A 27,656-nucleotide genomic window follows, 5' to 3' on the forward strand; every position below is an offset into this window, starting at 1 on the left:
GTGACATACCCAGAGTTCCTTGGGTACAGGACCCACAGGCTTTGCAACCAATGGGCTTTCGTCCAGCCTCTTTAGTATATAAGGGGCTGTAGTCTCTAAACCCGCTTTCTTATCTCATGGATTTCAGCCAAACACAATACCTGTACTATCTAAATTAATCTCATCTAGGCCAAAGCCTAAAGAACCTGTAGCCACTTCAAAACGTGAGTTATCAAGCTCTATCTACAATTCTAGTGACTACTACTCAACTCAAGAATAATATTAGTAGCACAGTGGCCTGCATAGATATTCTCAATACTACAAGTCCCAGCAAGCCTGCAAGGTATCCTGTGTCCCGGTTCCCTCTAGAGAAACTGCATAACTATAAAGACTATTTCTTAAGAAGTTCCAATTCTTGCATAATTCCTGCTGCGGACATTCCTTTATTGAAGACCGTTATTGGGTTGGTTGACGGCGGTTACCATACTGGAAGAACCACATCCTGGCGTCACGAATAATCAGGGGTTAATAACAGCTTACCCCACAGGGTTAATACCACCAGACCCTGCTACACTATTGCAACACCCCAGCTCACCACAGAAGCTTATCGGCTTGTTGGGACTTGTAGTTGCAATTGTATACACTGATGCAGCCACGCTTGAATTTAGTAATTGACAGGCTTGACTTGACTACTTGGACTGGACTATGTTTAGGTCCTACCGTTGGCTTTGACTTTCACCCACGGCGTAGGGGTTAACTCGAAGTAGATGCGGGTGGTTGCTGGACCAGGCCTCAGACCTCCTTCAGGAACACTCCACAGACTCCTCAGACTTGTCTTCACTGTACCTCAGCTGCAAGAGAGCTAGAGCTCAAGAGAGAGAGCTGAACCCTGACCTCACTATATAAGGGGGACAGTTTAGAGAGATCCCATTGGTCACTGATAAGCCACCTGTTCACCTTGCATACTCCCCTTGACAACAAAGGCTCCTTAGCAACATAGATTTAAGGTAACAGTACATATAAAACACAACATATTAACTCTTATATACCAAGTGCATTCTGTAGTGCAATAAAGAGAGTTCTAGGAAGAGGGGACCCATGACGGACATCGAGCAGGATCTGCCAGACAGGATGGGCAGAAGTACAGAGGAGTACATGACTCTGTACTGGGTCACCACACAACCTGTGAACAAAGCTCTTTTGGTTTGCTCTCTTGATTTTAGCCAAATACTATGTAGATATATGTAAACATAGTAATGGTTCCTCTTCTATTCTCACAGTGGAACGTGCTCATCATACAGTAGACAAAGGAGGAGAGAAGCAGTTATAGACTAGCAGCTGTGTGGGGGGGGATCATCTGAGACAATAAATATGAGAATCTACGGCAGTGTTTCCCAACCAGGGTGCCTCCAGCTGTTGCAGAACTACAACTCCCAGCATACCCGGACAGCCTTTGGTTAGTTAGTTATAGACTAGGAGCAGGGGGGGGGGGGGGGGGGGGGGGCATCATCTGAGACAATAAATATGAGAGTCTACTGCAGTCTTTCCCAACCAGGGTGCCTCCAGCTGTTGCAAAACTATAACTCCCAGCATACCTGGACAGCCTTTGGCTGTCTGGACATGCTGGGAGTTGTAGTATTGCAACAGCTGCAGGCACCCTGGTTGGGAGACACTGCTCTACTGTAACTATATCAATAGACAATAGTGTGTCATTACAGGTAGTGGTGCAGTTTATGCAGCCACTCACAATTATGTTTTATGACCCTTTTATGAGACTTTACTGCTAAACTACTGTTACTCTTATAGGGCCATAACACACTATATTATTTACTGCATACTGTTGGACAGAGCAGCCATTCTTCCTGGTGCCCCAATGCAGTCTTCTATATTCAGTGAATATGTGGTATAGACTGACTATAAGCAATATAGAAATATTTTACACTTACATTTCAACATGTCTTAGTTTATTTGCCTCTACCCCTAGTACATACCCCACTATGGCTGAAATATGCATGGTTGACTGATCAGAGTGTGCATGTGTTTGAGGTAGATGTGGGTGATATAAAATTAGGAAGCTGTCTTGGGCTGCATTCACACCACGTTTTTGCAATACAGTTCCCGTATACGTTTTCAATTTGAAAACCGCACAGAACCGTATTGAAGACCTTATGCCAAACGATGCATCCGGTTGCATCCATTTTGCATCTTGTACGGTTTTGTCAATTTTTTTCCTGTACCCAAATCCGTAGTCTACCACGGTTTTTGGTCCGGGTGAAAAACCGTATTGAAACCAAATACGTCTTTTTTTTAACATGGGAGTCAATGGGAACCGTACAGAACCTTATGTGCGTACGGTTCCATCTGGTTTGCACTATACAAATTTTGACTTTGCACAGTTTTTTTTCTTGGAATTTCAATCAAACAAGTGAAACTTTATTCATAATGGAGTGGAAAGTTAAAAACGTATACGTTTTTTTCTTTAAAAAAAAAGGATGCAACCGGACATCATTTTTCAAACCGTATACGGGTTAAAATTTGTACACACGTTTTGATACAGTTTAGTCTGGTTTTAAGGAATCCGTTGTTCATCAAAAACCTGATACGGGAACTGTATTCCATAAACGTGGTGTGAATGCAGTCTTATTGAGACAGGCTGTAGATTTGACAGTGTGTGTGGACCCTAAGGTTTCCTTTTGTGGCCACTGGGGTGCTGGGAGCTGCAGTGCTGTAATCTGAATTGATCTAATTGATGCTCTCTGAAGATTATCACCACAGGCCTCTGAGCAGCAGTAGGAGTCGGTCAGGAAAGAGTCATCCACTATGACAGCACTGAGTTTTCCTGAAATTCTACCATTGGTTGGGGCCAGTGGGTGCTATGGGGCAAAACTGGATTAGCAGGAATTTACTAGTGTTGAGCGTGAATATTCTAAGGCTAGGTTTCCACTTGTTTTTTTTTCTGGCAGTTTTTGGATATCTGCCACTGCAGTTTTTGAGCCAAAGCCAGAAATTTATTCAAAATGAATAGGACATATAAAGGAAGGACTTACATGTCTCCTCCCTTATGGATCCACTTCTGACTTTGGCTCAAAAACTGCAGTGGTAGTTTTCCAAAAACTGCCAGAAAAAAAAACAAGTGGAAACTTAGCCTAAAGGAGAATTTTTACAGTGAATATCGGCACTTCGCAATTTCACAAATATTTAGAATATAGTGATATATATTCGTAATGACGAATATTCGTGTTTTTTTTTTTAGACGAATATTTATGTGAATATCGGCACTTCCAGACTGGACACTGATCCCTCCCTTCTTTTAGGTGAAAGATATAATGCGAATTTCATTACGAATTTTCACATGAAAAAAAAAAAAAGAGAAGAAACATAGCGAATATGCAAATTTAGGGAACATAGGACAAATATTCGTCCATATCTTCGCGAAATATCGCAAATTTGAATATGGCCCCTGCTGCTCATCACTAGAATTTATCAGATAATCTTTAAGTCTCTGGCAAGTTATTAGTGTTGTATTCCCCTCTTATTACTGGTCATTATGAGCAATGCATGGTTACCATTTGATTTAAAGAGTACCTGTTCCATAAACCTGTAATCTTTTGTTCCTTATGTAATTATAAGACACTTATTTACTTGCTGTTTAAATTCTCAACCTTTATATGTTTTTAATGTGATTGAAAAAATGCTAGGTGGCTCTGTTCTGTTCTCTTCCACAAGTCAAACAGTTAGTTTGGTCTCCTCCCAGCCTGGCAGGAGACCAAACTCAGGAAGTGCGTGTGGGGTATGGTGAGGCACAGCTCTCGCAGGCTTCAGTGACATCATGCCTGCTGGGGAATACCCACTTTCTCCTGCCGGGAGCTCACACAGTGTAAGCAAGGGGAAAGGTATGATACACAGCTATTAAAGCTCGGAATTTTTTTTTTTTTTTTGGGCAGGAGGGGTGTTAGGAGTAGTTAAGGAATATAATCTGAGTTAGGTTAGAAAATATGGTTTGATGACAGGTACTCTTTAAAGCTGTGTGGACATGACTTTGATATAGAAAGTTTCAGCTACACATTAAAGGGGTACTCCGGTGGTCAACGTGTTTTTCTGTTTTTTACTTACCCTATTTGTTTTGTTTCATTTCTATTCTTGTTGTTTAAGCTACTCTATTTCCGTTCTTTGTTGTCTTTTTATCCCCCACTTTATTTTCCTATCTTTGCTTCTATTTCCTGTTTCTTGCTGTGCTGAAAACTACAAATCCCAGCATGCCACATGCCTTGCTGGTTTGGGGCGGCTCCATTTTTTGTTTGTTTGTTTGTTCCGCCCTTTACCCATCCTACTATTTTCCTGGGTCAGCTACCTTATACACAGCACACTAATATAATCAGCCTTGGTTGGGATACACTGTCATACACACACAAAAGGGACTACAACTCCCAGCATGTGTCATTCAGGATTCTTCAGTCTGTGGTATAACACCAGTAGGCTGCTTCTGTAGTGCACCTTCTCATCCTCCCCTTCAGATAACACTTATCTTCTCTGTGAGGTCCTTCTCCTGTGCAGACCTGCGTCCTTAGAATACAGAGCAGGGGGGAGGGGAGGTGAGGAGCTGTGTACTCAGCTGGATGAGATGAGGGGGCGTGGTTTATTTTTCTCATGCAGACAGAGTGGGAAAAAAAGCTGTGACATCTTGTCCACAACAGACTCAGAACTGTGGACAACAGTAAAAGAAAACCCTCTGAACTACAGAACTTCCTGCCCAACAAACAAGTAAGAAACACACACACACATGCTGCCAAAACATATAACACATGTATATTGCAAAAAAACAAAACTTACAAAGAAGATGCCATATAGTCAGAAAAATTAACCACCGGAGTACCCCTTTTACGGCTTTTTTTAAAAGTGCTTTAAAGGGCTGCATATAAGAGGCGACCTGCTCTTCTATGTCTCTCTACATACCATAAGAATCAACAGCATCATAGAGGACATTATAGAGCAGTACTAAGCAGTATAAACTGTAATTTAAGCCTTTGGTGAAATCTAATGCTATAAATAAGCTATTGTTTAGTCTCTTGCGATCCCCATGTCTCTCTGTCAGCTTCCTGCTCTTTTCAAACACTCTAGCTTCCATCTTCCTACTTGTCCTTCCACTCTCCATAAACTTGCATGGGCAGCATGTAAACCGATCCCTCTCTGAGTCAATAGCATTTAGGGTGGTTGGGGGCTTAAGTAGCCTGATGAAGGGAGAAAGTCATAAAAGTCATATTTTAATTTCTTACACATCTTACACTATTGATCTATTCAAAGTTTAAAAAATAGCTAGTTAATAGTTTGTCAACAGATATAAAGCTTTATTTGGTGTAGAAAAGTTGCAGAAATGTCTCTATTGTGCAAAGTTTGTGCAACTTTTGATTAAGATTAGTGATGAGCGGCATAGGCCATATTCGAATTTGAGATATTTTGCAAATATATTGACGAATATTCGTCCTATGTTCGCAAATTTTGAATATTGTTCTAAATATTCGCGGAATCACGAAGTGCTGATATTCACGATAAAAATTCACTATTCGAATATTCGCGCTCAACACTAATTAAGATGACTTATGTCCGCACTTAGTTTTTCACTTTGCAGCAGTTGCTGATTTATGAAGTGAGACTTTTCTTTAAAAAGTGGCAAGCTTGTCACAGAGCCCTCAATTTGTCGCAAAATCTACCTCCAGCCCAGACCTGGCTTATAGAACTGGCTGTAGAGAGCTTTTTTTTTTTTTTTTTAAAGTTGCACATTTTCTGCACAATGAGATAAACATTTGCAGAAAAGTTGCAGAGAGGGAATCATGCAAAGTGGTGTTCTGAAGTGATTTATTGTTTTTTTGCTAAGGTGGGCAAAATTTATCAACCCCCGTGCGATATTCAGATAAATATGTTGCTTTTATACCACAGTTCCCCTCACTATTAAGGTATTATTATCTACTGCATATTCTTCAGGCCTCAATATACGGCCTTGACTCCAGTTATTTACAAAACAAACATTTGCAGTGCAAGGCAGCTCCATAATGACCATTTTATTAGTATTGCTTGTTTGTTTTTCTAATAAAGACTGTGGATTTCCTGGTTATGATGTAGACATTAGTTATCGGTCATTTTACAGGTCAGCTCTTTATAATTGACTCAGATTCCACAGGGAGTAACCTAACATACTGTATCAGGGTTCAATGCTCGCTCCCCAGCGGCTCACTATAGGAGAGCATGGTGACACAGCCAGTTACTTCTCTCTCCATCCACAACATTGTGAGGCCATTGGTCACCCCATGCATGTTTGGCTATTGCAATACAAGACCAGCCCTGATGACATCGCATGACCCCTGAAAGCAAGAAGAGAAGTAACAGGCTGTGTAGCCCTTGGCTGGCCAACACTAAATGGCTTTTCTCGTTGTTGGACAACAGCTGTAAAGCCCATTTCTTTAGTCCAATTGTAGCCACAATTATTACCGTGAACCAAGTAATTGTAACAATAACCACTAAGTGTGAATTCCAGAAAGACTAATGATAAATGTAATTAATCAGAAATAATTTAAACATCACATGGCAACAATTAAAGGGAAACTGACAGCAGGGTCACCCACACTAACCTGAATATACAGATAAATAGTGCAGGGGACCCTGTTTCTAACACTTTTTATCGGGAGAAAATTGGTGCTGCTGCTCAAGGTTTATTTACCTTGTTACTAATATGGTAGTTTCTACTTATGTGCACCAGAGGCCGGCGGTTGCTTTTTGTGGAATGCTTTCTCCGGCCCTTCCAGTCCATGTCAATGCCCCTTCATGCAGTGAGACTGAAGAGGGGATGAATTTTTATGACAGCCACAGTACTCGGGTGTTCCCCAAGGAAACCTTCTACACACTACCACCAAGTGCAGGCCCTTCATTGGCAACTGTTTGGAAGTCTAGGGATATTTGGGAGTGGAGAACCACTCAAGTCATGTGTGACATAACTGTGCCCTCTCTAGCCTGTTAAGGACCCAGGACGTATGGGTATGTCCTGGGTCCCGGTCCTGCGATATAACGCGGTGTCACACGGTGACCCCACATCATATCGCGGCGGGCCTGGCGTCATAGTGAAGCCGGAACCCGCCGCTAATAGCGCGCGGCACTGATCGCGGCTAAAAACGAAAGTGAAAGTTGCCGGTTAGCTCAGGGAGCTGTTCGGGATCGCCGCGGCATCCCGAACAGCTGTAGTACAGGAGGAGGTCTTCTTACCTTCTCCTGCACTGTCCAATCGCCGAATAAATGCTTCAAGCCTGAGATCCAGGCTTGAGCAATCAATCGCCGAAAACACTGATTGATCCATTCCTTGTTTTATATTCTTTATTCTTCAAATACAATACAAGAAAAGAAAAAAAGACACAATACAAAAAGAAAGAAAAACAGGTGTTGGTACAGCAATCATCCATCCTTATACCCCATATAGTTTATCACCTCCTTTTCATTCCTATGGAGATGCATCAATCAGTGTTAAAGATCAGTTAATGCAATATTATAGCCCCCAATGGAGGCTATACGATATGAAAAAGAAAAGTGTAAAAAAATCATTAACTCTTTGAATTATCCCTTCTCCTAATAAAAGTTTGAATCACCCGGCATTTCCAAGAATAAAAAAAAAAAAACATTGTAAATAAAAGTAAACGTATGTGCAGAAATGTCCAAATGATAACAATATACCGCTTTTTAAACCGCACGTTCAATGGCGTACGCGCAAAAAAATTCCAAAATAGCGCATTTTTGATCATCTTTTATACCACAAAAAAGTGAATAAAAAGTGATCAAAAAGTCTGATCAGAACAAAAATGGTACCGCTAAAAACTTCAGATCACGGCGCAAAAAATGAGCCCTCATAGCGCCCTGAACACAGAAAAATAAAAAGTTATAGGGCTCAGAAAATGACAATTTTAAACGTATAAATTTTCCTGCATGTATTCATGATTTTTTTCTGAAGTGATACAAAATCAAACCTATATAAGTAGGGGATCATTTTAACTGTATGGACCTACAGAATAAAAAAAAAGTGTCATTTTTGCCATATAAAGTACTGCGTAAAAACGGAAGCCCCCAAAACTTATAAAATAGTGTATTTTCCTCAATTTTGGCGCACATTGATTTTTTTTCCCGTTTCACCATAGATTTTTGGGTAAAATGACTAATGTACCAGTAACAAAGTAGAATTAGTGACGCAAAAAATAAGCCATCATATAGAATTTTAGGTGAAAATTTTTAAGAGTTATGTTATTGGCTGAAGTGGTGTCACCCTGAGGGTTGTTTTATGGTAACATTGGGGGAAATTTATCAAAACCTGTCTAGAGAAAAAGTTGTTCAGTTGTCCATAGCAACCAATCAGATCGCTTCTTTAATTTTTCACAAGGTCTCTGCTAAATGAAAGAAGCAATCTGATTGGTTACTATGGGCAACTGGGCAACTTTTCCTCTGCACAGGTTTTGATAAATCTCCCCCAAAGTGTATTAGAAACTTGAAACCGTTCCATATGGAACAAAGAAATTGTACCTTAGAAGCAAATGGAGCAAGAAAAAAAATTGGGTGGGGGTGGGGGTAGGTTATAGTGGTATGTGTTAGATCTTAGTGGAGACAACTAGTCTAATTAGAGCTGTCTTTTAGGTCTGTATGCTATCTGATAAAGATAAAAGGGTGTAAAGAAAAAAAAAAAAATAAGGCTTCAGGCCAGGATTCCACTTGTTTTTTTGTGCTGTGTTTTTTTTGGATAAAAAAAACGCCTAAAAAAAGACTGAAAAAACACGAGTGCAATGTCCTGCGTCTGGCGTTTTTTCTGGTGTTTTTCCATTTGTGTGGAAATTGCATTTTTGGCACCTTTTGGCTTTTTTTTTTTGGTACCCATAAAAATTTTATCAAACGAAATGTATATATTTTATAACAAAATTTTTATTATTTTTTTATAAAGTGTTTGTGTTTCATTTTTTTTCTCTATTGTTCTTAAATTTTTTAGGTAGTACTACTACTCCCAGCATGGAACAGACTGTTCCATGCTGGGAGTAGTAGTACCTGCAGTTATGGAAAGATCACAGCAGGTATCACTCCTGACACCCGCTGTGATCCTCCTCTACAATGTATACATGCAGCGGCCGCTCTCCTATGGTCCCCTGCACTGATGTATATATGCACATATTCCTAGAGCTGTGATTGGCTGGAACCATCTGGCCAATCACAGCTCTGCGGAAAATATGAATAGGTGTATATATACAGCAGTGCAGGTGACCATAGAAGAGTGGCCGGCCGCATCTATAAATTATACAGGAGGATCGCAATGGGCGATCTGTCAATTAGTACAGGTACTACTACTCCCATCATGGAACAGTGTGTTCCATGCTGGGAGTAGTAGTACTACCTAAAAAATGTAAAAATAAATAAAAATAAAGTGAAAAACACACACACACTACATTTTTATTATTGTCGGCTACATTTTTAGGTCCCACCCGCGCACATAAATTGATCCCTGTTTAAAAATTACTAAAAATTTTGTAATAAAAAAGATAAATTTAGTTAGATACAATTTTTTCCTTCACTACTGTATCTTTTTTTTTTTTTTTTTAATGGTACGAAATTTTATTAAAAAAAAGGTATCTCCATCACTTTTGTGGATTGCTACAGTCCAAAAAAGAATAAAAACCGCCTGGAAAAATGCCAAAGTTAAAACCCACATATCGTTTTTCATAGACTTCTATGGGAGAAAAATGCCACCATTTTGACAAAAAAAAAAAACGTCAGTGGCTCAACATGCTGCGATTACCAATGATTTCAAAAACGCAAGAAAAGAGTGAAAAAACGGCAAAAGGATTTAAAAAAAAAGGCCAAAGTGAAAAACGCCAAGTGGAATAAGAATTTTGCGATTTCTCATTGATTTACAGCTAACATCTGTCCGCGGCGTTTTTTGGCTGAAAAAACGCCATTCGGCAAAATTGGCGTTTTTCTTGGTGTTTTTGCAAAAAAACAAAAACAAGTGGAATTCCAGCCTCAGAGTAGCAAAGAATGGAGGGTAAGGGTACATTCACACGCGCGGATTTTCTGCATATTTTACGCTGCAGATCCGCTGGTGAAGGCCCGCTCTATGCTGGCTTTGCATGTGCCTGCTTGTATCGGCAATACGCAATCGCAGTATACTCGCACATCGCGGGAGCTCTCTGCCTAGCTCGGATCAGGGAGAGCGGCCGCGATGTGTGAATACGCCGCACACATCGCTGCACTGTGTCTGCTGGTAGCAGCGTATTGCCGCTACGAGCAGGCACATGTAAAGCCAGCATAGAGCGGGGCCTTCACCAGCGGATCCACAGCTAAATCCGCGAGTGTGAACGTACCCTGAAGGAGGGTTTGTGGGGAGGTGGGGATATGTGCAAATTCAAATAAGGGCATGTTGAGATTTTTTTGGTGCAGGCACCATGTTATGGTATAACTCTGCTTTGGCAGATAAAAAGCGATTGCTTACATTTTTTACTTTTTTATGAACCTTTATAAATTAGTTCTATTTTTCATAGTCTGATGCCATGCATACATGTAAACTAAGAAAAATACAGAAAACCGCATGGAGTGTTTTGCATGCAACACAATTTGTAAGTTTGGCAGAGAATAAACATGCAGACAATTGACATATGGAATTGTGCAAAGTATATACTCACATCATTGAATAGCAGGCAATATTGCTAGATGGAGTATTCACCAAAACAATGTACAAAATACCCTATTAGAGACGAAAACCACACAAAAGGGACCATATCATAAAATATTTGTACTTTATTTCATAGATAAACAATTCAACAGCATTAAAATGCTAAATACATAGACAGAAAAGGTGGGATATGGGGAGGGGGAGAACACCAAACCAATATGTCTGTGTATATATATATATATATATATATATATATACATATATATATATATATATATATATATATATATATATATATATTTATACAGGCATAGTGGTCTGGTGTTCTCCCCCTCCCCATATCCCACCTTTTCTGTCTATGCACTTAGCATTTTAATGCTGTTGAATTGTTTATCTATGAAATAAAGTACAAATATTTTATGATATGGTCCCTTTTGTGTGGTTTTCGTCTCTAATAGGGTATTTTATTCTAGTGCTTGGTACCACCTTTTTATTTGTCTATTGACTTTTGCATGTATCCCTCCTTTTCTGTGGTGATTATAAAATAATGTACAAGCCACACAGACATTCGTGACACAATAAAACTTTATTGTATTGACTGCAACTATATAAGTGAGGAGCGTTGCATTACGAATATTCGTAATGCTAATTTTTTTTGCGAGTGTTGGCACTTTGTGATTTCGCAACTATTTAGAATATAGTTCTTTACATTTGTAATGACGAATATTCTTTTTTTTGTTTAGTTTTTTTCACATGCAAATTTTTATGCAATTTTTTGCATGGGAAAAAAAGTGAATGAACATAGCGAATGTGCGAATTTTGCGAACATAGGACGAATAATTGTCAATATATTCGCGAAATATCGTGATTTTGTATATGGCCCCTGCTGCTCATCACTAGTAACAGGGTGATGAGCAGGTATATTATTCATTGCTCAGCCTGATAGGAGGGAGACATTTGGGGACGTTTGCGCAGCCGAGCAAATGCCGGCTGAGCAAACCAGGAGAATATACATATGTAAGAGGAGGGAGTCACCGACTGGCGGCTGAAGAGGAGCAGCAAAATGATGACACTTCGTTACCAAGATGGCCGCAGCTGGCTGAATAGTGGGATACAAAATTCATAATTTTAAGACTGCCTGTACTTCCTGTTTTCAGAAAACTAAGGGATGGCTGCAATTTGCTCAACGGAGGTAATTTAGGATATTGTATAACTTCTACATCTCTGTGCAATGGTTGGGGGGGGGGGACGAATTGGCACCAGAGTACTCCTTTAATGAATGTCAGCTATTGAAGGTGTATGGCCGGCTAAGGAAAAGCCTATCCTATCAATGACAACTTGATCCCAGGGTGCCCAACTGCATAGATCACCAGCAATAAGCTTCTTTCTGTAAGGGTATGTTCACACTACGGATTATGAACGGAATCTCCGCTCGCAGAATTCCTCGAGCGGAGATTCCATTTCGGCAGCCGCTGCAATACTTCGGCGGTAGGACCGCGCGGCACTGCGCCGTCACCATTGACGGCTATGCAGTGTTCGCGGACTTCCGCACAAAGAATGAACATGTTCTTTCTTTGCAGGGAACAATTTCGGCGGCGGAATTGTCTGCCGCTGAAATTCCGCAGTGTGAGCGGTTCTCGCGGAAACCCATTCACACTGATGTTTATGTTCACAGCACGTAATTCCGTTCGCAGAATTCCGCTCACGGAATTACGTGGGAATTACGTAGTGTGAACATACCCTAAAAGTGCTCAGTTTCATGGCAGTGCCACCACAGTGAAAATGAAGAATTACACGGTTCTGTACTAAATCAATGGGCGGTCTGTCCAAAATTCTGTTTATAGCTTCATTGTGGGTTCTCTTTGTAAGATTGGGAACTGCAATCTCTCTGCTTCTAGTTGTTATATGATTCACATTTATTAAGATGTTGTAATGTTTTTAATTACTATAAATTATCTGTACCTTTCTATTGCACATGCAGCTTCAAGTAAACAATGGGATTTATGACTGGCAAGATAATACACGCAGGAACAACAGGAGGTGCTTCATATTAACTAATATTGGTGGATCCCACGTATGATTGGTGCAAGGATATCCTTGCCTGACTCTGACTTGAAACATCAAGAGGCACACATAGTACAGCTGATCGAAGGAGTTCACAACTTCTGCACATTATTACTGAAGATGTATAAAACCTTCCTTGTTCACCATTTATTTTGGCGTGATTCGTATTTCCAGGTAGGAGAACTGATTTAAAGTAACCTAGTAGTGATTAAGTCATCCTTTCTAAATATGGTACAAACATGCAGATGCAGCAAAGATTAAATGTCAGATTGCATAAAACTTAGATGCAGTAGAGCTGAGTTTCTCAGACTTAACAGGACTGAGTTTGTGTGATGGTTCAGTTGGTCAGATGAAGCAGCACTTAGTTTCTCAGATCTGGCAGAGCTAAATTTAAAGGGGTACTCCAGGGAAAAAAATGTTTTCAAAGCAACTGGTGACAGAAAATTATACAGATTTGCAAATGACTTCTATATAATAATGTTAATCCTTCCAGTACTTATCAGCTGCTGTATACTACAGAGGAAGTTGTGTAGTTCTTTCTAGTCTAACCACAGTGCTCTCTGCTGGCACCTCTGTCCATGCCAGGAACTGTCCAGAGCAGGATAGGTTTGCTATGGGGATTTGCTCCTACTCTGGACAGTTCCTGACACAAACAGAAGTGGCAGCAGAGAGCACTGTGGCCAGACTGGAAAGAAATACACAACTTTGGAGCATACAGCAGCAGTTTAGTACCGGCTTAAGATTTTTATATAGATGTCATTTACAGATGATTTGATTTTTTTGCCCCTCTGTAGTACCTTTTTAACAGATGCAGAGCCTGAAAGGTGGTCATACACATTAGATATGTCTGCCAAACCTGACAATTCTGGCTGAACTGGTCATTCATCTAATGTGTATGGTGGCCTCCCGGATCTTCCTGTGACCGCAGACAGTGGAAGAAATAAGCACCAGACTGTTGGATTTCAACTACCGGAACCGTTTTTCTATGAGAGATAAGCTGCTGCCAGAGGAATCTTTTCTCTCTCCATGGAAAATGAACGCACGCTTGGCCAAACAGAGTGTGCATGTGCATGGAGTGATCAGGTAAGATGCCTAATGATCTAAGCTGTATGGCCAGCTCAGGAGGATGTTCACATGCTTGTAACTATCAGAGGGGAGAAGTGGGATTGTCCGCGGGCCCATACAAGTGAATAGTAACAAGGGTGTGAATGCACCCTTAAGCATACACCTTATATCTATTCCTCCTGATCCTCCCAGACACATGCATGCTCAGCCCGGCCATGTGTGCATATGTTCTGCATAGGGAGAAAGACACTGCTGGCTGTAGCTTATCTCACAAAAGTATGGGTCAGAGAGTATTTGTCATATCCCACAAAAAAAACTAAAAAATGTTATGTGTTACTCAGTACCTAATCCTGATCATGTACATTTTTATATGTCTAGCACCTATATTTCTCTCACAAATACCTTTTATCTGTTGCTTACTTAGTTTTTTGTCCGGTGCTTTAGAGGTCCTCATGTGTGTGTCCTCACTCTGCATGACTCATCACTTTCCTCCCTGAGTCTGCTGTGCTTTGCTGGGTCTTTTCATTCAATCACTGCAGGCTGAAGTCTGATAGGACAGGAGTGAGCACAGAGGCGTGCTAGCCCCGCCCTCACTTCCTGGACTTTGTCCCTGCCCGTGCTTCAGCTTGGATGAAGATGATACTGCAGACTGACAGGAATATGTTCTGGATGTTATGGGGATAGGGTTTTTCTTATAAGACAGCGCCTATTTAAAAACCAACATGCCAGCCCTACTCCTCTCCAAAATCTAGAAACATAGACTGTGTTGGCATATAACAACCTAGTCTGTTGTTATAAGGGTACTCCTGTGGAAAAAACATTTTTTAACTGGTGCCAGAAGATTAAACAGATTTGGAAATTACAAAAAAGTTGAAAATAGTTTATGCACTCACCATGAAAATTAGCCTTTTGTTCATTTTCCCTTCTATGCCGGTTGCCGGTGAATTGGATATGACATAAAGGCTCATTTTCATGGTGAGTGCATAAACAATTTTCTATCTTTTTTGTACATTTACAGACATTGTTCTTTCTTAGTTTTTTGCACCCCATGGTTTTTATCCAAAGTACTCCTGTCCCATTATGGCAGTAATTTAACTATGGCAGTGGTGCCGCCCCATCTTTCCTCTATGCCTTTAAAGATTTGTAAATTACTTCTATGCAAAAAATCTTAATCCTCTCAGTATTTATTAGCTGCTGTATGCACCACAGAAAGTTGTATTTCTTTCTGGAATTCTTTTCTGTCTGACCACAGTGCTCTCTGCTGACACCTCTGTCCATGTCAGGAACGGTCCAGAGTACAAGCAAATTCCCATAGCAAACCTCTACTGCTCTGGACAGTTCCTGATACGGACAGAGGTGTCAGCAGAGAGCACTGTGATCAGACTGAAAAGAAATTCACAAAGAAAAGAACTTCCTGTGGAGCATACAGCAGCTGATAAGTCCTGGAAGGATTAACATTTCTAAATAGAAGTAATATACATATCTGTATAACTTTATGGCACCAGTTTATTTTAAAATTTGTTTTCCACTGGGGTACCCCTTTAAGGAAAATTTGGTAGGCCTCCCATAAACATTAGCTGGTCATCCGGTCCCACTAAACTCGATAGCTTTAGCTGTCAAATGTCTAAACGGTTTTGCCATCTATAGTCTAAACCAGTAATTCCCAAGCAGGGTGCCTCCAGCTGTTGCAAAACTACAACTCCCAGCAGGCCCAGACAGCCAAAGGCTGTCTGGGCCTGCTGGGAGTTGTAGTTCTGCAACAGCTGCAGACACTCTGCTTTGGAAACACTGGTCTAAACTAATTGTAGGAGACATGTTATCAGTAGTTTACATCATACTGCAAGTAAGCCTCCAGTATTACCTCTAATCCTTATGCATACTACCATATTGCATTAGTATTTAAGAGGCCCATACTGAACCTGCATCTGCCTGAGGCACATTACAGCTCCTTTTGTCTTTTATCACAGATTCTGGATAAACCTGTGAGAATTATGTTTTTTTGTTAAATGTTTTAGAAAACAATACAGAGGTAGTATACGATGTCTCCTAGAATGCTATGACATGGTCCACATTTAACTCAATCATTACTAGTCACTACTTAGAGATTCCTATGACAAGCAGGTGAATAATGGGGATTTTCATGTCCTGTACAGAAAAACATTTTTTTTTCAAGGTTAAGAATGTGAGGTGGCCCAGTACGGGAGATGTTGCCCCGTACCCTTGCTGTCCTGTCAGGCAGCCTCCTTCAGTGTCCCCAGGGCCCCTTGCACCTGTTTCCCCCCTGTACATATGTTCTGCAGTGTATTGTATTATAAAATGTGTTGTATCTTTAAGAGTTATACCATGTGATATGTCATGTGATTGTTACCCAGGAGGTACCAGTGACCAGGTGACTCCAAGAGTGACCTATGTGCTCCCTGTTAGTCTCCCCCATATAAGCCTTGTACACATGGAAAGTTGCAGGTGGCAACTTAGAAAAGAACCAATCCTCCTGGCGCTCATCCGATGGTAAGGAATAATCCAATAAGGTCAAGGATAATAATAAATATTCTTTCATTGTTGGCGCTATGGACAACGCGTTTCGATGAGTGAGACCCCCTCTTCGTCAGGTCCTCTGATTCAGAGGACCTGATGAAGAGGGTGTCCCACCCCTTGAAACGTGTTGTCCATAGCGCTAACAATAAAAGAATATTTATTATTATCCTTGTACTTATTGGATTATTCCTTACCATCGGATGAGCGCCAGGAGGATCGTTTTTTTTCTAAGTTGCCACCTGCAACTTTCCATGTGTGGATTCCCCAACCGCCCTGATTTGCGTCAGTGACGGGAACGATCCAGGCTGCACTCTTACTCCAGACCCGGGAATTGGGTAACAAAGCTTCATAAGGTGTTGTGCTCAAAGCATAACACCAAATGGTGAGCACTTCTCCCTCTGTTGCTGGTGGTTACCTCCGCTCCACCAGAGTAACGGCACATAGTTGCGCTTCTTGTCTGTTTCTGTTTTTCATATATTCCAAGCCCATATAAGCCTTGGGCAGAGCTAGCTCGCTCTCTTTCCTTTCTTGCTTCCTGCTGAGGTGCAGTCGAGTCTAGGTGTGTGTCCAGAGTCATTGGAGTCCTCAAGTCCAGTCTGCAGCTACAAGTAACCACAGTCTCAGTATTATCAGCCCTCAGTCAAGTCAGTCACAGTTAGACATGTGCAATTCGTTTTGGCACAAATTTATACGAATTTGACCGTTTTCGGGCACGAAAACATATTTGGAACATTCCCGAATAACCATGATAATACGAACATCAGATTAACGAATACATTCGTAAAATAACGAATGCATTCGTCAGATAACGAATGCATTCGTTAACCGTTAAACGAAAGTAAATAATTAATTAGATTTTTTTCAATTGGTCCTTTGGAGGTCACATGATCAGAGTTCATTGTCACATGATACCTTTTAGTCAATTAGCTTATTCCAGTCGATCCCTACTGTATCACAGACAGTGAGTCTGTTTAATTAGTTGTGAGGTCGTCCTGTGAGAGTTTGCCTGGTGTTACCGGAGTGTGGAGTCACTGGATTTGCAGAAATGGACGGTTTACCTGAAGAAAACTTAGCTTCTGGCACAGAGACAACTGCAAAACAAGCTAAGGATCAGCAAGGCCTGCATTAGAAATAAGTGTTAGAAATAAGCATTAAAACGAATAACAAAATCGTCCGAAAACTAAAGTGAAACGAATGATATATATAACGAATAGATCCGAAATAACGAATGCATCCGACAGCCGAACAGTTTCTGAATAGAACCAGAAAAAAATATATAAATGCGTCCGAAAACAGAATAAAACACAGAATTACTGTATCCCGAAGGTTTAACGGAACCAGGGAAAAAAATCTGAAAAAAAAACTAAACGAAAGGAAAATTTTGGTCCTGCACAAGTCTAGTCACAGTCATAATTTGTCAAGTCAGTGTGGTCTGCATTAAATTGACCCCATCTACTACAAGTCCCAGCAAGCCCTTAAGGTCTCTGAGTCACTGGTCACCTCCTTGCGCTCTGGCTGAACTGTATAGGCTTTTCCACCTGTCTAACCTCAGTAAAGCTACCGTTGTCCATAACTTGGCGTCGGAGTCATTATTGCCCCTGTGCCTAGCGCAGGATCCTTCGGGTGGTATTGAGGATAAACAATGTCCTGGCGTCACGAATACAAGGGGTTGATGCCATCTGCCCCTAGGGTAATTCCATCTGCCCTTTGCATCACACCCTCTACCACAAATGTAAGTAATTTCCATTCCAAACAGACACAACAGAAAGATACAGAAGGAGTCGTCACAGTGCCAAAGGCAGGCGTTTCAGAATGTGTCTTCATTCTTGCATATGTCTTCATCATTGTCCCTTGTTGACCCTCTCCCCCACCAATCCATAACATTCTTGTTTATAATATAAATTCTTCTCAAAGATCCTGGCCGGTGAGCTTCCTAGATGCTACAGTCATCCAGTTGCCCTTTCCTACCCTCTCCTCTGCTTATTGGATGTGTTTATTGGGTGTGAGTGGTTAGCCCCTTAAAGGGGTACTCCGGTGGAAAAAATGTTTTTAAAATCAACTGGTGCCAGAAAGGTAAACAGATTTGTAAATTACTTCTAGTTAAAAATCCTAATCCTTCCAGTACTTATTAGCTGCTGTATGCTCCACAGGAAGTTCTTTTTATTTTTATGTCTGACCACAGTGCTCTCTGCTGGCACCTCTGTCCATCTCAAGATCTGTCCAGAACAGGAGAAAATTCCCATAGCAAACCTCTCCTGCTCTGGACAGTTCCTGATATGGACAGAGATGTCAGCAGAGAGTGCTGTGGTCAGACGAAAAAAAAAAAAAAGAATTGAACTTCCTGTGGAGCATCCAGCAGCTACTAAGTACTGGAAGGATTAAGATTTTGAAATAGAAGTAATTTACAAATCTGTATAACTTTCTGGCACCAGTTGGTTTAAAAAAATGTTTTCCACCGGAGCACCCCTTTAACCTGTTGGGGTTGCCGTGGTGATAGCTGGCTGGCTGCAGGGGTACCTGGCTGCGGTGTTGGCAGTGGCTGCGAGCGCGATGGGCGGTAGCAGCACATGGGACCGACGGGAGTGGCGGCAGCGGCGCATGTGACCGGCGGAGACGGCGCAGGCGGGCCACAGTCTGAAGATGGAGGTGAGTGATCTTCAACTGTGGCCCCCTAGAAGTTTCAAAACTACAACTCCTAGCATGCCCAGACAGCCTTTGGCTGTCTGGGAATGCTGGGAGTTGTAGTTTTGCAACATCTGTAGGGCTACAAACTGTGATGCTCAAGATGTTGCAAAACTACAACTCCCAGCATTCCCAGACTGTCCAGGCATGCTGGGAGTTGTAGTTCTGCTACATCTGGATCTCCAGATGTTGCAGAACTGCAACTTCCAACATGCCTGTACAGTCTGGGCATTCTGGGAGTTGTAGTTTTGCAACATCTGAAGGGCCACCGTTTGGAGACCACTGTACAGTGGTCTCCAAACTGTAGCCCTCCAGATGCTGCAAAACTACAATTCTCGGCATGTTCAGACTGTCCAGGCATGCTGGGCATTGTAGTTTTGCAACATCTGGCACTTCAGATGTTGCCGAACTACATATCTCAACATGCCTGGACAGTCTGGGCATGCTGGGATTTGTAGTTTTGAAACATTTGTAGGGCCACAGTTTGGAGACCAATTCACAGTGGTCTCCAAACTGTGCCCCTCCAGCTGTTGCATAACTACAACTCCCAGCATGCCCTTCAGCTGTTTGTGCATGCTGGGAGTTGTAGTTTTACAACAGCTGGAGACACACTGATTGGGAAACACTATTGCAAAACTACAACTCCCAGCATGCACTGACAGACCATGCATGGAGTTATAGTTTTGCAACAGCTGTAGGTGCTCTGGTACGGAAACACTGAGTAAGGTAACAGACCCTAACTCAGAGTTTCCCCATCAGTGTGTCTCCAGCTACAACTACCAGCATGGATGGTCTGTCAGTGCATGCTGGGAGCTGTAGTTTTGCAACAGCTGGATGTTTACAGGGTACATTCACACAGGCAAGTTTACGCTGCAGCTCAAACTCCCAGTGGGAAACTCGCTGTGAACCCTCACCCATGTGAATGTACCCTAAAAACACTACACTAACATAAAATAAAGAGTAAAACACTACATATACACATATCCCTACACAGTTCCCCCCAACCCCCCCAATAAAATAGAAAATCGTCTCATACGGCACTGTTTCCTAAATGGAGCCTCCAGCTGTTGCAAAACAACAACTCCCAGCATTGCCAGACAGCAATTGACTGTCCAGGCATGCTGAGAGTTTTGCAACGGCTGGAGGCACCCTGTTTGAGAAACACTGCCGTAGGATATTTTTTGGTGGCGGAGGTCCCTATCCAAACTTTTATTTAGGCCTCAAATGCACATGGTGCTCTTTCACTCCTGAGCCCTGTCATATTTCAAGGCAACAGTTTAGGGCCACTTTATGAAAAGGTAAATTTGGGGTCTACACCAGCATGTTAGTGTAATTTTTTAAAAATTTTTACACTAACATGCTGGTGTTGCCCCATACTTTTCATTTTCATAAAAGGTAAAAGGAAAAAAAAGCTCCACAAAATTTGTAAATCAATTTCTCCTGAGTACGGAAATACCCCATATGTGGACGTAAAATGTTCTGCGGACGCACAACAAGGCTCAGGAGTGAGAGCGCACTATGTACATTTGAGTCCTAAACTGGTGATTTGCACAGGGGTGACTGCTGGTTACAGCAGTTCTGACATAAACGCAAAAAACAACAAAAAAACAACAACATGTGACCCCATGTGCAGTGAGCCTTAACACCCCACAGGTGATTTTTGGAACAGTGGTATGTGAAAATTAAAAATGTAAATTTTCATTTGCACAGCCCACTGTTCCAAAGATCTGTCAAACGCCAGTGGGGTGCAAAAGCTCACTGCACCCCTTGTTACGTTCTGTGAGGGGTGTAGTTTCCAAAATGGGGTCACATGTGGGGGGGTCCACTGTTCTGGCACCACAGGGGGCTTTGTAAAAACACATGGCCCCCGACTTCTTCCAACCAAATACTCTCTCCAAAATCTCATTGTTGCTCCTTCCCTTCTGAACATTGTAGTGCACCCGCAGATCACTTTACATCCACATATGAGATATTTCCTTACTCGAGAGAAATGGGGTTACAAATTTTTAACCCCTGGTAAAAAAAATGAAAAATTTGGGGTAACACCAGCATTTTAGTGAAAAAAAAAAAAGTTGTTTTAACATGCAAATTTATTGAAAATTCATCAAACACCTGTGGGGTGTTAAGCCTCACTGTACCCCTTGTTACTTTTCTTGAGGGGTGTCATTTTCCAAATAGTGTGCCATTTGGTGTGTTTTTTGCTGTCCTGGCACCATGGAAGCTTCCTAAATGCGACATGCCCTCCAAAAACCATTTCAGAAATATTTGCTCTCCAAAATCCCATTGTAGCTCCTTCCCTTCTGAGCCCTCTAGTGCCCTTACAAAGCACTTTACATCCACATATGAGGTATTTCCTTTCTCGAGAGAAATTGGGTTACAAATTTTGTGGGACATTTTCACCTATTACCCCTTGAAAAAATGAAAAATTTGGGGTAACATCAGCATTTTTCTGAAAAAAATAACATTTTTCATTTTCACGTCCAACTTTATTGAAAATTCGTCAAACACCTGTGGGGTGTTAAAGATCACTGTACCCCTTCCCCTTGTTATGTTCCTTGAGGGGTGTAATTTCCCAAATAATGTGCCATGTGGGGTGTTTTTGCTGTTCTGGCACCACGGGGGCTTCCTTAATGAGACATACCCCCAAAAAACCATTTCAGCAAAATATGCTTTGCCAAAATCCCATTGTTGCTCCTTCTCTTCTGAGCCCTCTAGTGCACCCACGGAGCACTTTACATCCACATATGAGGTATTTTCTTACTCCAGAGAAATTGGGTTACAAATTTTGGGGGCTTTTTCTCCTTTTACCCCTTGTAAAAATTCAAAATATGGGCCTACAAGAACATGTTAGTGTAAAAAATTAAGATTTAGCATTTTCGCCTCCACTTTGCTGCTATTCCTGTGAAACACCTAAAGGGTTAACAAACTTTCTGAATGTCATTTTGAATACTTTGAGAGGTGCAGTATTCATAAGGGGGTCCATTATGGGGAATTTCTAACATAAAGACCATCAAATTCACTTAAAAACTGAACTGGTCCCTGAAAAATTCAGATTTTGAAATTTACGTGAAGAATTGGAAAATTGCTGCTGAACTTTGAAGCCCTCTGATGTCTTCAAAAAGTAAAAACATGTCAACTTTATGATGCCAACATAAAGTAGACATATTGTATATGTGAATCAATATATAATTTATTTGAAATTTCAATTTTCCTTACAAGCAGAGAGTTTCAAAGTTAAGAAAATGCAAAATTTTCCAAATTTTCATGAAATTTTGGAATTTTTAACCAAGAAAAAATTAGAATATATCCCAAAGTAGAATATATCCCAAATAAACAATCTTGGAATCAAATTCATTAGTAAAAGCATCCCAGAGTTATTAATCCTTAAAGTGACAGTGATCAGATGTGCAAAAAGTGCTCTGGTCCTTAACCCGATAACGACCAAGGACGAGTATAGACGTCCAGGTTGGCGGCCGTTCCCGCACCTGGACGTCTATACTCGTCCATTCTTCTCGTGGGTGCTGCCCAGTGCACCCACGAGATCGCGGCAGGGACTCGGCTGTATCACACAGCCGGGACCCTGCTGCACTGCCAGGACCGAAGTAAACTTCGGTCCCGGCAGTTTTAACCCTTACAGCCGCGGTCGGAAGTGACCACGGGCTGTAAGTGTTATGACAGAGGGAGGGAGCTCCCTCTGTCACTCCTGCAGCACCCCGCATCGCGATCGCGGGGTGCTGTGTGTGGCCGCACTGCCGGGAGTGAAGTTCACTTCACTCCCGACAGTTTAACCCCTACAGCCGCGGTCAGAAGTGACCGCGCGCTGTAAGGAGTTCTGACAGAGGGAGGGGGCTCCCTCTGTCTCTCCTGCAGCACCCCGCATCGCGATCGCGGGGTGCTGCTGCATACCTGGGCTGTCGGGGGTCCTACAAAGACCCCCAGGTCTGCCCTGGGTATTGCCTGCCAGTGAAATATGCTGCCTGCTAGTGAAAACTGGCAGGCAGCATATAACTGCAATGCTTTGGAATACTAAGTATTCCAAAGCATTAAAAAGTGTAAAAATAAATAAATAAATAAAATAAAAGTGTAAAAATAAATAAAAATGTAATAAAAGTGTAAAAAAAATATATATATATTAAATATACATTTATTAAATGAATCTAATAAAAAAAAAAAAAGCATAATGTGTAGGATCGCATTGGCGGACATCCGCAGCATGTAATATGCTGCGGATGTCCGCCACGTGATCCTACACATTATGCAGCAGTCACGGTAATGAGCTCGCTGCTGCGGCTGGGTAGCTTTGTGCGTCCACTCATAGCGGCGGATTTTCCGCCAGCAGTCATGAGCGGACGCACTGAGCTACCCAGCCGCAGCAGTGATGGATATATTCGCCATGAGCGGGTGCTTATTCCCACAACATGGCGGATATATCCATCAGGAGCCTTAACTGTCACAGACAGACGCGTTATACTGCCAGCCGACCAGCCAATAACTTGTAGGGGTGCGGTATATAAATGGGGTCACTTGTGGGGGTGGGGGTACTGTTCTGCCCTGAAAGCCAAATGGCGCTCCTCTCCTTCTGAGTCCTACCACGCGGCCAAGGAACCATATATGGCCAAAGCGGGGGTATTTCCGAACATGGGACAAGCAGCTAAATAAAATATAGGGTGCATTTCTTTCAATATCAGAAGTGATGTACAAAAAATATGCCCCCCAAATGATGCATTTGTGAAAAATTGCAATTTTCGAATTTTTAACACTGACTTTGTAATAATTCCTGCCAAAAAACTATGGTGTTAAAATACTCACTGTACCCCCTAGCGAATACCTTGAGGGGTCTAGTTTTTAAAATGGGATCATTTGGGGGGTGTTCCTATGTTCTACTACCTTTTAATTTCTGCAAACCTTGCATAGCACATAAAAAAAATTAACTTTTCAAATTTTCAAAATTTTCAAAATTTCAAGTTAAATTGTTAGGGTTCTAACTAATTTAAACTGTTAATTAAAAACTAAAAAATGACGTCAAAATAAAGTAGACATCTGAAAGTATAAGTTTCATAAACTATTTGGTCAGTATGTATAAATATATGCAACCAATTAGTGTTAAAATAGCAAAAAATCGTATTTTTTTGTAAAAATGTCATGATTTTTTGCATTGTAAAAAAAAACTACATATGATATCGGCTTACTTTTACTATGTACATGAAGGACAACTTGTGACAAAAAAACAATGTCAGAATTATCGTGATTGGCAAAACGTTACCAGAGTTATTCTCTAATAAAGACAGACATCCCCGATTTGAAAAAAAACAGGCCTGGTCTTTCAGGGGCGTACAGGTTTATTTGCATTGGTCCTTAAGGGGTTAAGGTCATAATGGGCTCTGTCCCCAAGGGGTTAAGGACGCTGGGATTTTTGATAAATAGACATTTAAATTAAAAAAGGAATTTTTAATTTTTGCACTTTCTTTTTTTCCTCCTCACCTTCTAAAAGTCCTAACACTTTAAATTTTACACCTACAGACCCATATGAGTTTTTTTTTTTTTTGCGCCACCAATAGTACTATGTGATGACATTACTCACCAAATCTACAGTGAAACTAAAGAAAAATTATTTGAGGGACAAAATTGAAAAGAAACTCTATTTTGGAACTTTTGGGGCTTCCATTTCTATGCAGTGCACCTTTTTGTAAAAATTCTACCTTATTTTTATTCTATAGGTCCATATGATTAGAATGATACCCAATTTATATAGCTTTTGTTTTATTTTACCAACTTAAAAAAATTCTAACTCTTTGTACGCACATTTCTATGCTTGAAATTTTCCTCTTCTGCCCCCTATGACAATTTTTCCATATACGGGGATGTATGGGGCTCATTTTTTGAACTGTGATCTATAGTTTTTATCAGTGACATTTTTGTTTTGGTGGAACTTTTTGATCACTTAATATAAATTTTTTGTTTACTTTTTTTGAAGTGACTAAAAATCCAAACTTTGGAACTTTGGTATTTTTTATTTTACATTGACGACATTCGCCGTGCACCTAAATTTACATTATTTTTTAATTGTTCTGAAATTTATGTATGCAGCGATACCACATGTGTTTATTTTTGTTTACATAATGTTCTTTAAAACAAGGAAAAAGGGGGGTGATTTAAACTTTTAAAAGGGAAGAGGCTTCAGTTATTAACTTTTTTTTATTCACAGTTTTTTAGTCCTCATAGTGGACTATGACATGGAATTTTTCAATTACATATACTGAAATTACATATACTTTTTTTTTATCCTCACTTTTTCCTATTTTTGGATGACATTTTGGGGACTTCGGAACCAATTACCGGGTTTCTATAGAGTTATGGTCTCAGCATACAAAGTCGTCCTGGAGCTAATGTATATTGTAACTTATAACCACTGTATATTGTATATTCCCTATCCTAGTCCTATGAAATGCCATGCGTATCTTAGTCTCATAATGTCCTGTATACCCGATTACTATAATTTCCTGTGTATTGTTCTACAGTGTAGCAGTCAAGACCTTTTAGCTCACAACATAAAATAGATCCATCTCTAAAGTGTGAGAAGTACAATAAAACCTCTTTAAGAAGACACCAAAAATTGTACAAAAAGTGGTCTTCTTAGGGGTGTTCTTCTCAAAGAATGCATAATAAATGGTGAAAATGAAAATCCGTAACAAAAAATCTGGTCTGGCTGAGGGAGTGGTCTTATCGTCTTTTGGAGAGGTTTGCATCTCAGGACCGCTCATGTACAGGGGATAAGTGTTGGTGGTGGGATAACCCCTTTAGTTTTGCATTCAGGAAGCAATTAAACAAAGAAAAAATAAACAGTTGTCCACAAGCTTTAAAGATGAACTCCGCTGAAATCATCTTATCCCCTATCCAAAGGATGGGGGATAAGATGTCTAATCATGGGGGTCCCGCCGCTGGGGAATCCCGCAATCTCAGCTGCGGGACCCCTGTCATTCGGTGCACGGAGGGAACTCTCCTTCGTGCCCGATGACTGGCAGTGCCAGCCGCCACACCCCCTCCATTCATGTCTATGCTAAGAAGCGTGACGACTATGTACTAGCCGTCACGTCCCCTCCCATAGACATGAATGGAGGGGGTGTGGCGTGATGCCGGCCCAGAGATCGCGGGGGTCTCCAGCGGCAGGATCCCCACGATCAAAAATCTTATCCCCTACCTTTAGATAGAGGATAAGATGTTCTCAGCAGTGTATCCCTTTAAGAATATTAGAGCACCTATTATTTATGCTATTTTAGGCCTATAAATTAATAAATAAATAAAATGACATACTTACATGGCTACTCAATTCTTCTGTATGTACTCATTCTTCTGGAATGTATAAAGGATACAAGAATCTGAATTAGTTATTCTATTGTACTACAGAATAATTGTGTAAACTACTTATTGTGTGAACAAGGCCTTAGGAAACTGCAGGACTAAAGAGATAATCGTATTACTCTTGTATAAAAGGGTGTACAGTAAATAAGAAAGCAAGATTAGACAAGAATATTCCCTTATGTAACAAAGGAAGTTGATAAGCTTTATGGTGGTCCCTCAAGTTACAAAGTTACAATATGATTTGCTTCCAGGACAACCATTGTTTGATGAAACCATTGTATGTTGAGACCATTGTATGTTAAATCCATTGGATGTTGAGACCATAACTCTATGGAAACCTGGTAATTGGTTCTGAATCCCCCAAAATGGCATCCAAAAATAGGAGAACGTGAGTATTAAAGAAAAATAAGTGGATAACTAATACAGATAAAGCAAATCCTTACATATAATAGTAAGAAAGATCTGTTGGGAGCAGTAAATCACATTAAGAATGTTGTGTAGGTTTCTTTGCGTTTTTTTTTTCCCCAACAGATATTTTTCCACGGTATTTACTAAGGTTTCCCTACATTTTGAACTTTTCCCTACATTTTCCTTTTTTTACACATGCTTTGATCTGTAGGGTTTTCCTCAGCTCAAATCCACCACATTTTCTGTGGAAATCTTATTAAATATGTTGGGATTTTTTGAAAATGTTGGGGACACATCCCATTTTTGGTGACCACGCCCCCTTCCCTGATGGCCACATCCCTTTTTCAGGTTTTCTCTGTAAAATGGTGAGTCGGTCGGGTTTTTTGCTATTTTGGCGCAAATTCTAGCTCACATTGTGGCGCAGACAGAATTCTGGCGCACAACCGAACAAAACATGTCGGGTTGACAATAGTAAATCAGGGTCATTATCCCAAAAAAAGAAATATGAAGCCGGCCTTGCCTGGTGTCCATGGAGCAGCAAACCCTGGCATGGGTAATAGAACATGTAATACCTCCCTGTACTGTATGGAGGCGCTACCAGACACCAGTCATTGCATGTGCTTCAGTAATACAGGTGTTTTACCAGTGAATGTCTATTCTGATTGGTCGGTTCTTCCAGCCATTGACACTTTTTGCAGATCTGGACTGTCTGTAGCATTGTATATTAAGTCTGGTTTCAAGTTACAATGGTCCATTGCATGTGGAAAATATTGTATCCTGAGGCCACTGTAAGTTGAGGGATCACCGTACTTTAAAATAATGTAACTTTTTCAGCTATTTCCATCTTCCATTATAACAGAAGCCATGATGCTTTAACAGTCCA

The 27,656-nt window shown here is 40.9% G+C and overlaps 1 protein-coding gene across 3 annotated transcripts in view; it reads left to right on the forward strand.

Moving 5' to 3' along the window:
- TRPM4 (transient receptor potential cation channel subfamily M member 4) overlaps nucleotides 1-27,656 on the forward strand; it is a 215,750-nt gene that overhangs the window by 93,787 nt on the left and 94,307 nt on the right. For all 3 annotated transcript variants that reach the window (XM_056541826.1, XM_056541825.1, XM_056541827.1), the window contains exon 2: nucleotides 12,642-12,898. In XM_056541826.1, coding sequence (XP_056397801.1) covers nucleotides 12,737-12,898 — 162 coding nt within the window. In that variant the 5' untranslated portion in view covers nucleotides 12,642-12,736. The remainder of the gene's footprint in view (nucleotides 1-12,641; nucleotides 12,899-27,656) is intronic.

This window comes from Hyla sarda, chromosome 10, assembly GCF_029499605.1.
Source record: "Hyla sarda isolate aHylSar1 chromosome 10, aHylSar1.hap1, whole genome shotgun sequence".
Classification (NCBI taxonomy): Eukaryota; Metazoa; Chordata; class Amphibia; order Anura; family Hylidae; genus Hyla; species Hyla sarda.